This window comes from Heliangelus exortis, chromosome 8, assembly GCF_036169615.1.
Source record: "Heliangelus exortis chromosome 8, bHelExo1.hap1, whole genome shotgun sequence".
NCBI lineage: Eukaryota > Metazoa > Chordata > Aves > Apodiformes > Trochilidae > Heliangelus > Heliangelus exortis.
Window position 1 is genome coordinate 26,088,731 of NC_092429.1, and position 16,801 is coordinate 26,105,531.

The 16,801-nt window shown below is 50.6% G+C and overlaps 1 protein-coding gene across 1 annotated transcript; it reads right to left on the bottom strand.

Annotated features, from left to right (window-relative positions):
* Positions 1–6,944: 6,944 nt before the first annotated feature.
* KIAA0040 (KIAA0040 ortholog) lies at positions 6,945–7,281 on the bottom strand. The gene has a single exon (XM_071751141.1). It carries the CDS (start codon positions 7,269–7,271, stop codon positions 6,945–6,947), a length of 327 nt encoding a protein of 108 aa, XP_071607242.1. The 5' UTR covers positions 7,272–7,281.
* Positions 7,282–16,801: the final 9,520 nt, after the last annotated feature.

A 16,801-nucleotide genomic window follows, 5' to 3' on the forward strand; every position in this document is an offset into this window, starting at 1 on the left:
TCACCTGTTTCCTTTCTGAAGGGGCCCACACCTTCCCTACTCTTCCTTTTGCTGTTAATATACCTATAGAAATTTTTGCTGTTCCCCTTGATCTCCCTGCCTAGATTTAATTCCAACTGAGCTTTGGCTTCTCTAACCAGGTCTCTTGCTGATCAGCTTCCTTCTATGCCCCAAATTCTAGATGTCCTTACATTCCCTGTAGAGTTTCTTTTTGTGTAATAGTATTTCCAGGAGCTCCTTATTCATCCAGACAGGTCTCCCAACATTCTTTCCTGCCTTCCCTTTTGTCAGTAAACTTTGCTCCTGGACATGGAGAAGGTGATCCCTGAATACTGTCCTGGGCCCCCCTTCCCTCTAGGGCTTTGTCCCACAGATCCCTGGAGCAATCCCAGTCTGCACACCTAAAGTCCAGGGCTGTAAGTTTGGAATACATCTTCCTAGATGTCCTGAGGATCTTAAATTCAAGCACTTTGTGATCACTGCAGCCAAGGTTGTCCCTGAGCTGGGGTGACCTGAGTTGGCCACTAGCCCTTCCCTGTTGGTGAGAACAAGGTCCAGCATAGCACCTTGTTGGTTCCTCTACCATTTGGAGGAGGAAGTTATCATCTATGCATTCCAGGAATATTCTGGATTGCTGATGCTTTGCTGTGCTGTCCCTCCAGCAGATGTCAGGGTGGTTGAAATCACCCACGAGGACCAGGGCCTGTGAACATGAAGCCTCTTCTGTCTGCCTGTGAGGGCCACATCTGCCTGGCTCTGCTGGTCAGGTGGGCTGTAGCAGACCCCTACTCTAACATCACCTTCTCCTTTCTTCCCTTTAATCTTAACCCATACACACTCAATCAGTTTGTCATCCTTCCCCAGATGGGGCTGCAGCTGAACACCACCTCCTCTCCTCCTCCCCTGCCTCTCCTTCCTAAAGAGGAAGTTTCAGTAATAAAACTGAAAGGAACTAAAGTTTCAGTAATAGCCTCTATGTCATATTTATCCAGCAGCACAGTGGCCCTTAATTCATCCTGTTTGTTGCCCAAGATCTGTGCCCATTCCTTATTTTCCTGCTGACAGCTGAGCTTTGGGAAATGCTGTCAGGCTGCTGGCAAGGCTCATTAACCCAGGTGAGAGCTGGGTTCCTCAGCCTCCAGTATCACACCCCTCCAGGTTAAAATCCTGCTCACTGTTTTGCTTGTCTCTTCTTGTCTCTCAGCCCAAAAAAAAGCCCAAGGAAACACAGAGTGAATTAATGTTCCCACTCCTGGGTGAGGCTCAGCACAGGGACAATGAAAGGGTTTACTCCTCCAAGCTCTGCTCACCATTCCAAGCCTTCCTCTGCATCCTGCTTAACTAAGAACAAAATTCTCTAGGTGACTGTCCCATCTGCCACCTTTTTCATTAGCAGCCTGGTAGCCAGTGATGCTGAAATGATAATGCTTGTCATCCACCACTAAAAATGAGCATCCCTGAGTTAAACTGATGTTGCACACTCTCCCTCAGGCTTTTCTTTCAGCCTGCCTGCTGATTCAGGTTCGCCCCAGTGCATAGTTTCACATTTGGCTGCTTTTTTTCCCCTCACAGCCATCAAGGTGAGTTTTATTTTCTTTCCCTCAGCTATTTTATGGTCCTGATATATTAAAATTCCATATTAAATATATTAAAAGGCCACCAGCTACAGCCAGGAAAGAAGAGGGAGCTAACTGAATGGTACCAGCTCAAAGTCTTCCTTGTCTGAGCAGATTGGAACATGGTTGTTCTCTGTCTTAATGGCCTTTTCTGACCCAGTGCTAAACTGAGTAATACATTTTAAAGAACCCTCTCTGGACTTTGGGGGAAGCAATACAATTGCAAATATAGGAGCTCTTAAAAATATTTCTGTCTTTACTTTGGGTGACAGAGGTTTTTTTCTTTCCCATTTAAACCAGGCTTTCTTTACAAAGATGGACCAATACCCAAGCCCAGACTGGGGCTGTGAAAATTAGGCCTTTGGAGTCTGTCCCAAAAGAGGGATGGGGACTATGTGATCTCTCTGTGACTTAATACTGCAAAGCAATGAACAGATCTGTGGCTGCTAGGACCTGGCAGAGGAGAGCCAGCCAGGAGGGTCATCTCTCAAAAGTGAGTACTCAATTCTTCATAGTACTTCCATGTAGCTGGACAGGCGAAGACTCATCTGAGCTGCATTAGGATCTCCAAGCCATGGTTTAGTGTAAGGAGGAGGCTAAAGGAAGGAGGAGAGGCAAGGAAACTTGCACTTGAAATGTTTTGCAAACTTTGTGCTCTTAGCATGAAAGAACACAGGGAAATAAATGAGAAGGGTTCTTAAGCAGGGTGATTTCTGCCTGTTGTCTGCTTGCCTGCTTGGGAGGGAAGGTTCATGGGGTGTTCAGCTAAAGGGCACAGTGCAGACATGAAAGAGGTCACTGTGGGAGACTGGAAGACAAACCTCACACCCAGCCACTGCAAAAGTAACCATGTGCTCTAGAAAGCAGCAGCCTGGATTGTTGACAGCAGAGGCAAAACATGGTCTCCTTCTGAAGCTGAATCTTACCCGACAGCAGGGAATAAAATCTGAAGCCTGTGAGCTTTGAATTTCAGATATGAAGGCAAAAGAGACCCTTTGTCTGCAGTTTCTGAGGGGTCCTTCCTAATTATTTGCCCCTTTTTTCCGGGGGAAAGGGTAATTAAAAGTGTTGGCTGCTGGAAAGCCGTGCTGGGAAGTCAGGATTCCCAAACAGCCACAGGATGGCGATATCCCGTTGTGTTAGTGCAGGAGAAACTTCCCTGGATCCGGCTGACTTCTGTGGGAGAACCTTCTGGGGGTTAACAGGTCCGTTGCACAGCCTTTGCGGTCTGTTTGCTTTCAGGAACTCGCTGGTCTGGTTTTGAGGCTCAGGCTGCTTGGGGTAATCCCATAAAAATTTCACATCCTTTTTTCTACCTTGTTTTCCTGCTGTACCCAGCCCTGTGGCAGTGACGTGCAGGGCCAGAACATGTTCTCCAAACCTCTGCCTTGCCCCCACATCACTTGAATTTTACAGCCAGTGAGGTTTGCAGAGTGGCCCGGGGCAGAGTTTGAATCCTAGAGGGCTCCCCTTTGCCTTGGCATCACTGTACTGGTCGGGACTGTGCTGCACTGGGCATCTTGGGGTGCAGCACAGTGAGTGGTGTTGTGGGGCACCCCAGGGAAATGCCACTGTGAGGGGAAAGGTGGTGGATTCTTCACCCACCTCCCCACTGTCCCAGCACTGACCCCAGGAGGAGGGAGAATACCTCTCTTCCAAAATATACTCCAGTCCAAGTGTCCTATTGCACTGGAGCAATGTTGGAAAGCAGCGGTGTTACTTCTAGTCACTGATCTAGGTATTAGCTGAATAAATAGTGGAATAGTCAGTGAATATCCCATTGTCCTCTTCCAGTGGGGCTCCAGGGGCAATTTTTGCATCCCCTCGATCCCTGGATTGCTCCAGGATGCTCAGCTTGATCTGAACACCTTCCTGTTTCTAACCCAGCACCCAGGAACCTCCCCTTCCCTCTGCAGCCCTCCTTGCCCAGTGCCACCTGAATGCAGTGTGCAGGACAGCTGTCTGGAGAGAAGCAACCACTTTTACTGCTCATCCCTTCCCCCCAAAGTGTGTCTCTGCCATTTCTAGCCACTCTGCTGCCTTCCTGCATTCCTTTTCCAACCAGGTTCCCCCAGAGCCTCAGCTCTGTGGGCAAGGAGCATCTCAGTGCATTGTCCAGGTGAGCAGTTTTTTATTTTTTTTTTGTCCTCAAGGAGGGAGAACTTCGCCATGCACGACTTGGAAAGGCTCTGCCCAGCAGAGGTGAATTCCTACCATGTATCCAATGCAGACGGCTGCAAGAAGCTGCAGACAGTGTGAAATATTTGTCTGATCAAAACCAACTGGGGTCAGCTCATACATGCTGCTGCCCCTCTGCAAAGGAAAAACCCCCTTTGCAGCCCCCCATCCTGCAGTGCACACACTATTTTGCTTCTCCCAGCTGCTTTTTGCCCTTGGGGGGAGAGAAGCTGTGTTCCTTAACAACGAAAAGGTCATGCAACTTGATTAAGCCAAGCTGTTCCTTTAAGGAAAAAGTCTCTCCAGGCTGCAGAGCCTCTGCCTGCTGAGCTCTCCCTGTGTCTTATCTAGAACCAGGACACAGATACAAGAAAGATTTCCCCAGGAAAATAAACACATGACTAAGAGCTAGAGACGTGGGTTTTGGTTTTTTTTTTTTTTTTTTTCCAGTTTGAGAATTATTTATTTTTGTTTTTTTAAAAAGAAACATTGCAAAAAAACCCACCCCCAAACAACTGGTTTTCCCTGTTGCATGGCCTGTTTAGGAAAAGAAAAGGCTGACACTGGGGAAGCAGTGCAAAGAGAGAGCAGCAGGGACCCACACAGTGGAGGTTCTGTACCATGCATGTCCTGATGCCTCATTTATGTGGGTGCTGTGGGGCTACTACTGCCCCGCTGATGGGTGATGGGTCCTGCTGCACCTCAAGCTGTTGCTGGATTTTTGTTTGCCTTTAATTGTATGGATGTTTTGTCTAAAACAGTATTAAGTCAGGCCCCTGTGCTTTCTGGGATGCAGAGGCTTGGCCCATCCACTGGTGGGATGGTCAGGCAGCCTTGACCAGGGATGTGTGACACAACACAGACACTTCTTTACAGGTCTCTGGTTCCTGTAGGAAATCACTGCTCTCACTTAAAACATGACTTGGTAACCCTTCTGGAGAAGCACCTTGTCTCAGGGAGCCACGCAAAGGTAGGCTGTACCCTGCTGGAGCTGGCTGCCTCCTTGCCTCAGCTTGTTAGGATAAGCCTCTGGCCTCCCACTGTGTTTCCTTTTGCCCTGATTTTTTTTTTCCATTCCTTCAGGCAGCACCACCTTTCCTTTGGGGCTCTTGGTGCCTCTGGATTGCAGCAGGAAGAGGCTGTTTCACCCACCTGCTGAGTGCAGAGGCAGGAGGGATGAGAGAAGTACCTGGGTGGGGGAAAGGAAGGAGGGAAAAAATAATAATACAAGTGCAATGCTGGTTCTCTGGGGTCCTGGAGGGACTGAGGGTTTAGGGAGAGACCAGACCTATTCCTTCATGTTTCTCTCTAGGATAAGGTGTGACAGATCCCAATTTTTGAAATTTTTTAATAGCATTATACATTGCTTCCTGTTTTGGAGAAGGGACTCACTTATTTCAAAGCTAATAAAGCAAGCTGGAAAATAAGGCACATATAGGGTCAATTTAAAGGGCTGAGTGAGGAGGAGCCTGACCTCCCAGCTGTTACCAAGACAGCCAAACCCTGTGATTTGATGTGAACATTACCCCACTGTCCGAGTCGGACAAACAGGCTGTGCTGGGACTGGCTGGCACCAGTGGCTGTCTCTAACTGGTGGCTTTGCTCCCCCCTGCTGCTGCATGGCCCCGGGTGCCGAGGGCAAGGCAGCATCACCCTCTCCCAGCCTGCAAGCAGTTGTCCAGCAGCTCTATCCAAGCTTGGCCACGCAGGTTTGGCTGCTTGTCCCCTGGATGTCTGGCTCTGGCTTGCAGCTCCAGCCTGCTCCGGCAGCTGAAGAAGAGGAAGAAAGTGGGAGAAAAACATCCAGTGTACAAATGCAGGGTAAAAAACAGATGTGATGGGGCTTCTCATCACACAGGGGCATCCTTGGCTGGCAGAACAAGCTGGGAGAGGCAGAGGCTGGGAGGGCAGACAAGCCCCCCCAGCTCCTCAGGAGGTAGGCTGGGAATGATAGCACAGGGGATGCAGAGGGGCAAAACCAGAGCAGGGGTGAGGGCTGTGTGGTCCTGTTAGCTGCTGTGCCTCCAAGGGAGACAAGAACGGAGAAGGATGCTGGGTCCAGCTGTATGATACATCCCTGGATAAGGAATGACTGGATGAATGAAGTTTCTTCCCTTCTGCTCTTGCAGCACATCCCAAACCCCAGCTCCAGCCAGCCCTCTGTGTGGCATCAGCATGTGCTCATGGGTCTGCGTGTGCCCCAGGGCTGCCAGGAGAGGGGAGGGACAAGCATGCTGGGAAAGTGTGTCTGCTTCTTCAATACTTCAGTGTGCCCAGCCCTGTGACAGAAGGGCTTTTGGTCCTGCTCTTCTTTAGTACTCATTCAATAAATAACTGAAATGCCCACAGCTCTGCCTTCAGACAGCCTCAGCTGGCAGTTCTGCAGTAGCGTGGTGGGCTCTCCAAAGGCAAGTCTGTATAAAATAGTCTTCCAAGGAAGATTTTTTGTTTGTTTGTTTTTTTAAGTGCTGGTGCAAAAGGGCAGGTCTCTTGTCCTGGCCTCTAGCTTGGCTGGCAACACATCCTTCTGCTCTGCTGCCTTGTGGTGTCTTGAGGTTTCTAAAGTTCGGCCCAGGGCATCTGTCTTCAGCTGCTCTCAGTTGCTTTGGGTTCAGTGGACGATGGCACGGGTTGGAGCTGTGGAGTAACTGCACTTGGCTTTTCTTGTGCTGGGTTTGGATGGAGCCTAGGCAGTCAAGCTGGGTCATCTCCACAGGAGGATGAGTGAATGAGCTGAGCCTCTGCTTGCTGCGTGTGTGCAGGCACCTCAGACTCTGCCCACACCTGGTCCTGGGTGCTCGTGTCCACGTGAGAAGTGCAGAGGGAGAACCCTGGCTGCTGCAAGGCTGTGTGCTGTGCTTGTGGCAGGGATACTGTGCAGGAGGTATGTACCCAGGAGCAGATCACCACAAGCATGCCTGCTGTTGTTTCCAGGGGTTTCTGCCCTTGGGCATGTTCTCCTGGTGGGAGGGAAGGGGTTTGCATACACAGACTGCTTCCCTCTCTGATGATGGTTAGCCACAGAGCTCAGCTTCTTTTGAAAGTCCCCATGAAGTGGCAGCAGCTTTGGCATCTCCTTGCCCCTCATAGTGTCCAGCTGAAAGTACTGGTGGCATCTCAGAGGGGAGGGCCTGAACACTCTCCTGTCTGCTAGATGGGCAAAGAGGGTCTCTTGTCCAGTAAGAGAAGCTTGGGCTGAGCAGAGATCCAGAGGTCCTCTTCATCCTTCTTCTTCTTCTTTTTCTTGTTCCTATCAGCATGCAGCTGCCCATTGCTGCCGGGGCCACCTTTCTTCCCACTTTCTCTCCTCTGGCTGCAGAAGCAGCAGTGGCAGCAGATGAAAATGAATGCAATGAGGACAACAAAGGGCAGCCCCATCAGCACAGCCAGGCAGACAGTGTTGAAGATGCCTTCCTCATGCTTGGTACGGATGAGCTCCAAGATGGAGTTAAAGAAAGAGCTGATCTTCTGCTCCATGTTGGCTCCTGGGCAACCTGCCTGTACTGCTCCCTCTGTCTGAAGGCCTCTTGGGATACAGTCAGCTCCTGCAAGCAACCTGTGGGCTCCACGAGTGTCTTTGGAAGGTACCTGCAGAGGCAAGAAACCACATGGACCAGTCTGCTTCTTCAGCAATCTTCTCCATGGAGCTGCTAGCATAAAGCCAAAGCTTCAGCAGAGTGAGAGTTCTGCAGCTTTGGAGGGTTCTGGGGTGACAGGGGTCAGGCCATGCTGCCAGGCCAGGTCCCTTTGGGTGTCCCCACCTGCCAAACATGAACTCCCAACCACTCCTGGGGTTTGTTCATGCTCTAGGGTCTGGGATGGGCAGCATGGCTGCTGCAAGCAGGGTACAGTCCTGTTCCCAGGCAGTGCAGAGCCAAGGTGAGCCCATCCTGGACACCATGCTGTGGCCTGGTCCTGCTGCTCAGGGCACAGCTGGCAGCTGTAGGGTGGTGGCAGTGGTTAAGCACCTGGATTTTTGATGGGGGCTGTGGTCAGTGGGACATGCAGGTCATGCTCAAGCACTCCCAACCCCCTCCAATGCACAGGGGGCTGGCCACAAAAGCAGCACCAGGGGATGGAGGAGCTGCTGCTGCTGTGCCTCACCTGGGGATTGCTCTAAGGGTTGGGTTGGGCCAAAGAGCATTTCTGCAGCCTGACGTAAGGTTTTCCTCTCCCTCAGGGAAGGAGAGGTGGTGCTGAGTGGCAGGGCTCCTGCCAAAGCCCTCCTGCCTCTGCTCAGGGCTTTCCTTCCTTCCTTTCCTTTCCTTTTCCAGGGCCCTCAGGGGGGTTGAGTAGGGCAGGGGGCTTGTGCCATGAGTTTGCATTTTTGCTTCAAAGGGGGTCACCAAATTACAGGCTGTAGAGAGCAAGAGCCAGCAGGAGCACACTGAGGTTTCACCCTCACTCAGCATTGCACACCAGTGTCTTTCTGAGCCTTCAGGATTCACAACCCCACAGCTGCTTGAGGGAAATCCTCATGTGGGCAAGAGGAGAAATTGAGACACAACAGAAGGTAAGGGAACACAACAAAAGGTTAAGATAAAACCAAAGCCAAAGGTGTCCTGGAGGGGTTCCTCCACTTGTCACCTGTGACCACTGACTCCTTGGATCTCCCTCTGGTGGGGAAGGGAACCCAGGCTGCTTTAGAGCCTCTTTGTCCATAATGCTGCCATTCCTTGCTTGGAATTAGATTTTTTGCAGCACTTTTTATAGGATGCTCTCTTGTACTGGGTGTTCTGGGATTGCTCCAGTTCACACAGCCAGGATGTCACTGTGCATCCTCCCTCCTCACTTTCCAATGACACCCTTTCCTCCTAACACCTGAGCTGGGTGTCTTGCTCCCCCAAAAAAACATGAGCCCCCTGTGCTGATGCTGAGACAGGAGCTGGCAGGCAGCCCCCAAAAAGGCAGCTCCCAAAGGAAAACCTGCCTTTGGCAACAGGTTGCCTCTGGGACTTCCAAAGTTTCACCAGCCACCAGCTTTTGGACCAGATTTCCAGGTCCAAAATGCTTCAGAGTAGGTGCTTTCAGTTTGGGACCTCACAGTTGCTCTGATCCTATTTAAAAAGGGGTTTATCCCCCCTGCTCACCCCCTACAGGAACAGACTGACCCCTGCAAATTTATTGTTTCAGTCTGCATGAGAGGACAGCTGAGCTGGCTGCAATTAGCTTGTGGTTTCTCTTTTGAATGTACACATGGGAAATGTGATGAAAATGGACATGCATGTTTCTGGGGGTGTCTTTCTGAAAAGCTCTCATTTGAAAATTTACTAAATAGAACAGAGCACTCTGGGAAGTGGTTTGGGCTTTGGTTAAATGAAGATGTTTAATGTTTTATTGCCTTTTGTTTTTTTTGTGGTCCAGTCTGTTTGCTGCATCTTTCAGCTTCTGGTCCCTCAAAGGAGAATTTAAAATAAGATACATATGGTAAAGTTTTTAGGAGGTAAAAAAGCAGGGTGATAGGCATTGGGTTGACAATATTAGACATGCACCCAGGAGGGAGGGATGGTTCTTCAGGAGATAGGAGAACCTTTTCCAACCCCTCTGCTGCCAAGCAGAGAAATTTGTTGCTCCTTCAGGAAACTGGATGCTGCCTATGAGCAGGGAAATCACAGGCTACCAAGAGTCACAAGAGAAGGGCAAGGGGGGAAGCAGCAAGAGGCACTTCTTAAAACTGCACCCTGTCCCAACCTTCATCCTCATCAATGCTTTTTTTAGAATTTTTTAAAATTTTTTTTTCCCAGTTTAAACTGCAGCACAAATAAATAGAATGGCTTTTCCTGGGCCATCTTGAATTGTCTGCATGAAGCAGGTTTGCCACTCATCCATAAATATCCTGATGGCTCATTATCCAGGCAGGAACACTGGATGCCTATGATACACTTCATTCCAAAAAAGAAGTAAAAAAAACAACCCCAAAACAACAGCAGCCATAATTTCAGACAAAACAGGATGTACGGTTTTATTCCTGTGCTGAGCCACTTTACATTTATTGCCTCTAAGCTTCTAGCTAGGGAGGTAAGGAGGGCTGGAACTTCCTCTTAAACTTGTAATTAATTGTTTGCAGAGGAAAAAAAAAAAAGAACAAACCAAAACCACACCAGGCCTTTGAAATGTTTCCACTTTAAACTGGAGCTGAATGTGCTGTAGAAGCCCTCACTGCTGGTTCCTGTGGAGTGCCCTGCCTTGGGTGAGTCTGGAGAATCAGGGATGCAGCTGAGCATCCCCTGGAAGGGGAAGGCAAAACCTAAAAGCTCAGGGCCACCTTTCAGCACAGCTATGCAGCTGGTTTACAAGTGCCTTTTCTTTTTGGTACATGCATTACCTTTTGTTTTGTAGATGAAGGGATGCCTGCGTGATAATAAAGTGGTTCTTCAGTTTAATATGTAAAAAAAAAAGAAAAAAAAGGGGAGGGGAAAGTAGAAAAACTGGTGTCCTTTGAGCCACAGCTCCTAGGGCAGAGGGGTTACCCAAGGCCACCCATAGCCAGCTGGAAGCTTGTGTGTGCAGCAAGGACCTGAATTTAGGAAAAAATCATGCTGCTCCACATGCATGTGACAGCAACATCTCCCCTTAGAGAGGGGATGAACAGGGAAAGATTCACCTGGGTCTTTCCCAGGGTGAGAACTGGGTGCTTGAGGCATGTGGAGCTGGAAGCTTAGCTGTTTTTCAGGGGCAAAATACAGACCCAAAAAACCAGGGTTAGGGAGGCACTGGGAGACAGTGTCTTGGGGAAGGCTGCTAAATGCCCTGTTAAATGAGGTTTTGGGGTAGCTGATGCTGGTGGGGAGTCAGGAGAAAGCTGACACAGTAACTCGCTTGGGAAGTCTTGCAGCCAGGGATGGATGGTTCCACCTGACAGCAGCTCTGCATGGCTGGGCTTTGTGCAGCATGTGTAAGTTTTAATTGAAGTTGGGCGTCCAACAGGAGGTTCTTTAATCCACATTGGCTCCAAAGGAGCTGGTTTTCAAGGGTGGGGAGCTCCTGCCACTCCTCTGGAGTTACAGGTGGCCGTGGGTGGCAAACAAAAGTCTTTTGAAGGCCAGCTTGGGATGGCCCCATAAGCCACCAGCTCGCCCAGCTGAGCTGGAGGGGTAAGGCTGCCAGCCTAAGCATGGGGCAATCAAAACAGTGGGGCTGCCATGGCAATGCTGGCCTGCCCACATCCTGCACACTGCAGAGCAATTGCAGTGGCTGGAGATGGAGGTAGAGTTTGCAGAAAAGTTGCAGTTTGCTGGAAATGGGTGAAACTGCTCTGCAGGGTCACCGTGGCAGAGGGGAAGAGAGCTGGAGACATTTTATGACTTGATTGTGCAAGTCCTTCAGGCTCAGCTCTCAACAGACTCTTTTATGCCTGCCTGAAGTTTTCTCCAGTTGGAACTGCTCCTCCCTACTGAGACTCAGCCCAGCTGAGGTGAGAATTGGGCTGCTATAAGGCACTTCTCCCTGCATCCATGTTGAGAGCAGGAGCAGCTCCTGACAAACCATGGGGTTTGCCCCCCAGAACTTTTAGGTTATTTGAACTCCTCCCCTGCTTGGTGTTCAGCTACAGCTGAACTTGCAGAGGTGACATGAAAGCACATGAGCTGCAGCCACCCCCCCGATTTCCTGAATGTGGATGAGATCTCTCTTGTGGTGAGATCTCACTTGATGCAGCTGATGCTAGGCAGTGCAAAGCAGCAATCACAATATTAAACTTAACTGTTTCCTTCTGTTACTTGTTTTGTAACAGCTTTATACCTACTTTCCACTGGCAGTGGTAGCTCCAGGTCAGGCTGAGAGAGGGTGACCACTCTCAGAGCCTGCGAGACACTTGGATACAACATGCACAGGCACAGCCACGCAGGCACACACAAGTGACATCTATTTTCCCATTAGCACCTGCAGACTTAAAGGAAAACTGGATGAAACTTGACACTGAGGGCAAGCAGTTTCCTTAGCTAGGACTGGTTTGGAAATGGTGAATAATGTGAGTTTTGCTGCCGCCTTCACGGAGCTCAGGGAAAGCTCCAGAGACTTTTCCTCAGATGTTAAAAAACAAATACCAAAAGCTGCCACCAATCAAACAAAACCAACCTAAGCTTCATCTTATTCCCACTGCCATCAAACCTTCCAGCCAGAAGCCACTTGTAGATGCTTTCATCCCCTAAAGGGAGTGATTTTGGAAAACTACTGATACAAAGGTAAGATAACGGGGTTAAAATGAAACTATTTGGCAAGCTGCTGGCTGGAGCCCCCTCTGCACTCACCATCTGCTCCGGGGCACTCCTGCCCAAAAGAACACTTCTCCTTGTAGCACAGCCCCACTGCCACCCCTGATGGGTCCCTTGGAACCATCCCTATCTCCTGTACCACAGGCAGCCCTCACCCCTGGCCCTCCCAACATCTTTTTGGTGGCGGGAGGCTCAGGGGGCTGCAGGGATCCCCAAGGGGACAAACAGCAGAAAAAATGTGTTGGCACAGCCTTACTTCTCGCTGTCCCAAAAACCCGCAGGGCCGGACAGGGAGCTTCTGCCACATGTCCCCTGACCCCACAAACGTCCCTGTCCACGCTTGGCTGTGCTCAAGCCCCCTACCCGGGGGGTAGGGGCAGCAACGATGTGGCCTTAAAAAAAAACAAACAAAGCCAAGCGAAAACCTAAAGAACTTCTCCCTCAACCCCATCCCAGGTTTGGATAACAAAAAACCGCGGGTAACGATGCCCAGCGACCATCGGGAGTGGCTGGGACCTCCCTGCCGGGGTCCCTCTTCCCGGGGTCCCTCTTGCTGGAACCTCCCTCCCTTCCTCCCCTCCCCGGGAGCTTCTCCTCAAGGATCACCCTTCCAGGACTCCCCGGGATCCTCTTCCCTCCAGGGTACCCCCTTGCCCAACCTACCTCCTCGGTAGCTCCAGTCCCGTCCTCTCGCTCGCCCGCCCCGGCGGAGGCTGCGGTCGGTGGCAGGAAACGGGCCGGGCCGGGCCGGGCCGCCCCGCCCCGCCTTGCCCGGCCCGGCCCTACCTGGGTTCTCCGCTTTTCTCGGACCCCCCCTCCCTTCTCACTCAACCCCAAAAGCGTACCGGGGGATAAAGAAGGGACCCCCGGGCTTCGCTGCCGACCCCAGGAAGGGTTGGGAAAGTTGGGAGTTGTTTAGTCGAGGGAAAAGGGACGGGGGGGTTGGAAGGGGGGCGTGGGAATGGGAGGGCAGGAACAAAACCAGGCCTTAAATAGGCCAAAAGTTGCTGCGAAGAAGGAAAGAACAATGTGTTTTTCCTGCCCGGGCTTCGGCACAGAGATTTCCCCAGAAATGCGGATGGTTTGGTTTTTTTTTTCTTGGAGGGCTGCAGTGGGGGTTTGCAGGGCCACAACGCTGCTCCTCTTGTTGAGGTTTTCCAGGAGGCAGCAGCTCCTCCATCTCCCCAGGACTGATGCCAGGACTGCCCCCGGTCACCTCTGTCTGTCCCTGGATATGGGGACACTGCAGCCAAGCTGGGGGGACTGAGCATCCCCAAAGGAGGGGACATCTCTCCCCACCCCAAGCAGGAGGGGGGTCACACATGAGATTGTGACCCAAGAAGCCACTTTTGAGTCGTGCAGGGGTTTGATGTCTCCACTTTTGGATTTCATCTTGGTTCAGTTCCCTCTCCTGATTTTCACTTGCTGCTTCCTCTCCCATCTGGTTTCTTTTTCCTCTCCCTCAGGGACATCCCAGCCATCACCTGATCCTGACTGCTGGGGCTCTGCTCAGCATTGTGATGTTGACAGCCAGGCAAGCTGCGACTAGAAAAAAAATATTTTGCTGGAATTTTTCTGGCCAGCTCGAATCCATTTGGATTGCAAAACTCCCTTTTCCATGCTCTGGAGCCAGTGGCTTTGCTTTTCTGCTTTGGCCTTGGTGTTAACTTGGTTGTTGTTCTAGGGCGGCCAGGGCTGCCCAGCCCTTCGAGGCTGCTGGAGAGCAGGTCTGTGCTCCCAGGAGCAGAACTGGGGTGGGAATATGGGAAGGGAGGGATGCAGAGGGATGGAGGCAAGCTGCCTGCCACCCTCTGCTGCCTTCATCCTGGTGCTGGGTTCAGAGGGTCAGGGACCCCAAGAAACACATGTTGCTGGCTACAGCTTGTGCCAAGGGACTTCTGGAAGCCTTTGTCAAGGAGTTTGTGCTGTGGAAAGTACCAAACCTTTTTTTTTACCTAAAGATTTCCTGCTTCTAACACTGGGAAGTTCTTGGTTTTTATGCCATAGGATGGAGATCCCTGGGCTTCACCTCATATTCACGGCTCACCCCATCCCAGCTCAACCCTTCTATCCTGTTTCTCCCCATCCCACCTCGTCCCACCCCCACCCCAGATAGCATAAAGTCACCTTGAAACCACCCTAATGGGACTGGAAATATTTAGTAGTAGAGTTCCCTAAGGATGGGGGGCTTGGGGGTGCCCAGCCTGGGGTGAAGGGCTATGAACTCCCTGCCCATCTTTGGCATCATATTGGTGGCTGGGAGGTTCACTTTGCTCCCTGGACAAACAGGACTTGGCCCTTTCTTGTTGCTAATAAAATTTAGTAGAGGCCTCACCAAGGGAGAAACCACCTGTCTGGGTACCTGTGTTGGCTTTTTGGGAACCTCTCTGAGCACAGTGCTTCAGCACCCATGTGGCTTCTGAGAGGAGCATTGCTGCACTCTTTGGATGATGGGGTAGAGCTGGTGGGCACTGGTAGTGCTGACCTCAGCATTTAAACTTCTTGTGGGGCTGCTGCCTGTAAAGGTGTGTCTTGATCCACTGGCTGTAGTGATACCATTAAACCAGGTTGCAAAGCACTGGATAGACTTAAGGAAATTTAGCATGAACACAAGAATCTACAAATATATTCAGTCAGCTCTGTCTAGACTGGCATCCTCTTCCTCACAGTGGTCTTATAGCAGATGCTTTGAAAAAAATACAGCATTTGATGCTTAACACTGCAGATGTCCCCTGCAGCAAGGAATTCCACAGCATTTTCATGTGCACTATTGAAAAAAAAGAGAGGGATTTTGAACCTGCCACCTGGTTTGGTATTCGGTGTATCTGAGCTCCAAGGGATTTCACTTTGTTTTTCAGAAACTTTACTGGGTGAGAGGAAACCATGACTCAGCTGCCAGTGAATCACTCCTGCTCCAGATGACTCCTCTCTCTGTTTGCTGGTGCCCCTCAAGCTGAGGAACTGATTCATCCTGGATGAGATGAGTTCCTGCCACTTCATGGAACATCCAGCTGAGCCCAGGCCTGGAACCAGCTCTCAGGTGCACCTCCAGCCCCTGTTTTCCATCCATCCTTCCCAAACTCCTTTTTTCCCTACAAGCCTTTTTCCTGCTAAACCTGCCTCCTACCCCATGACTTACATTTCCTCTAAGGTCCCCTCAACCCTTAATTTATTTGGAAAACACTACTAATCTTAGACTGAAAATAGAAACACCCTGTTTCATTAGAGTCAGCTGATTTATACACCAGTTTGCTCCATTATACAGCTGGGAGCTTTCCTTCTGTCTTAATAACACCCAGCTGGAACCCAGGGCTGGTTTATTTGGGTTTTCCTTGTCAGGATGGGGTGGGAGGAGGTATTTAGTGAGTGCAGACATGATCACACCTTTCTGGCTCCTTGCTTTGCTCTCTGGTTGTGATTTCTGTTTGCAGCTGCTGACCTGACTTCAAGTAAGCAATGGAAAGCTCTGCTCCCAGAGAAACATTCCTCTCATTTTTCCCCCATGCTTCTGCTTTTTCCCCTCCCTCCCACAAAAAAAAAAAAAAAAAAAAAAAAAAAAAAAAAAAAAAAAAAAAAAAAAAATCTTGAACTTAAACACAAAAAATAAAGCACACCCAATCATGGGCCGGATAAAAATAGCAGACCTTGCTCTTAAACAGCAGCAATGGATTTTCTGGCTTTGGAGAATAGGGGAGGCAGGAGAATGGGGTGGGATGGTGGTGGTGATGGAGGGTAAACTCTGAGCTGGTGAGTTTGGGGTTGAAAGGCTCTGTGGCAGCTGCTTCACCCCTCCCTCAGTGGGTGCCTGCTGGGCCCCGTCCCCTATAAGAATGGGGGAGCCCTGGCAATAGGTTGGGCTCAAGGTGTCCCAATACCACCTGGGTCCCATCTTGGTGCTAATGCACTGGTTTGGGTCTGCTCTTAAGTGTCTGGGGCTCAGTGATGGGAGAAGTAATGGGGAAAAGGTTGCTTTTAAGGGAAGAGCCCCCAAACTGCTGTGTTTTTTAGGGAATGCTTCCTCCTCACCCATATCTGGGAGGCTTTGGGTGCAGCTGAGCTTGCTGAGATCTGCTGGAGCATCTATCCCTGGTGCTTGGGGTGTGGGTTGAGGTGGGGTCCTTGGCACAACCTTGGTGCTTGGGTTGAGCAAAGATGGGGGACAGGGACCTGAGGATGTTTAGGAAGGGGGGGGGTGGTGCCTGTGTCTGCACCTGAGGGGCTGGGGGCAAGCAAGAGGTGGCAGCTGGGGGGGTGTTTAGGTTTGTACCTTGGGGAGGGGGAGGAAAGCTCTAGGGCTTTGTGTTGGTTTGGAGCTGCTGATTGCTGTGTGTGTGTGAACCTTTGGGAACTTCTTCTAGAGAAAATCCTACAGGCATCAGGGGATTTTTCATCAGGGGATCAAAAACTCCTCAGGGAATGGGAGTGACCCTTTCCTAAGCATAGGAAGGGGGTTACCAGCAGTGCCCAGCTGGGTTTGTGGGAGGTGGGAGGCAGAGGAATGATGCTCTGGTGTGGCACTGGTGTCTCCAAATCGCCAGTGTGCCCCAGTACTGGGAAGGTGCAGCTCATGCCTACTTCCAGAGCAGCTGCTCCTGGGATTTCCTGCTCTGGGTGGGTATTGGATCTGATCTGCCAAGGTTTCTTTTTAGGTGAAAAATCAGTTATGTTCCTTCTGGCACTGTCCTTCCTTCAACTCAGCCACATAATGCCAAGAAGAAATCTGTGGGCATCCCTTGGTGTCCTTTCCCCCAGAGCCCAGCCAAGGCAGGCAGGGAGATCCAATCCCATTCTTTA

What these genes read in the sequence shown, in the direction of transcription:
- KIAA0040 (XM_071751141.1), bottom strand. Translation starts at nt 7,271, where the DNA reads ATGGAGCAGAAGATCAGCTCTTTCTTTAACTCCATCTTGGAGCTCATC.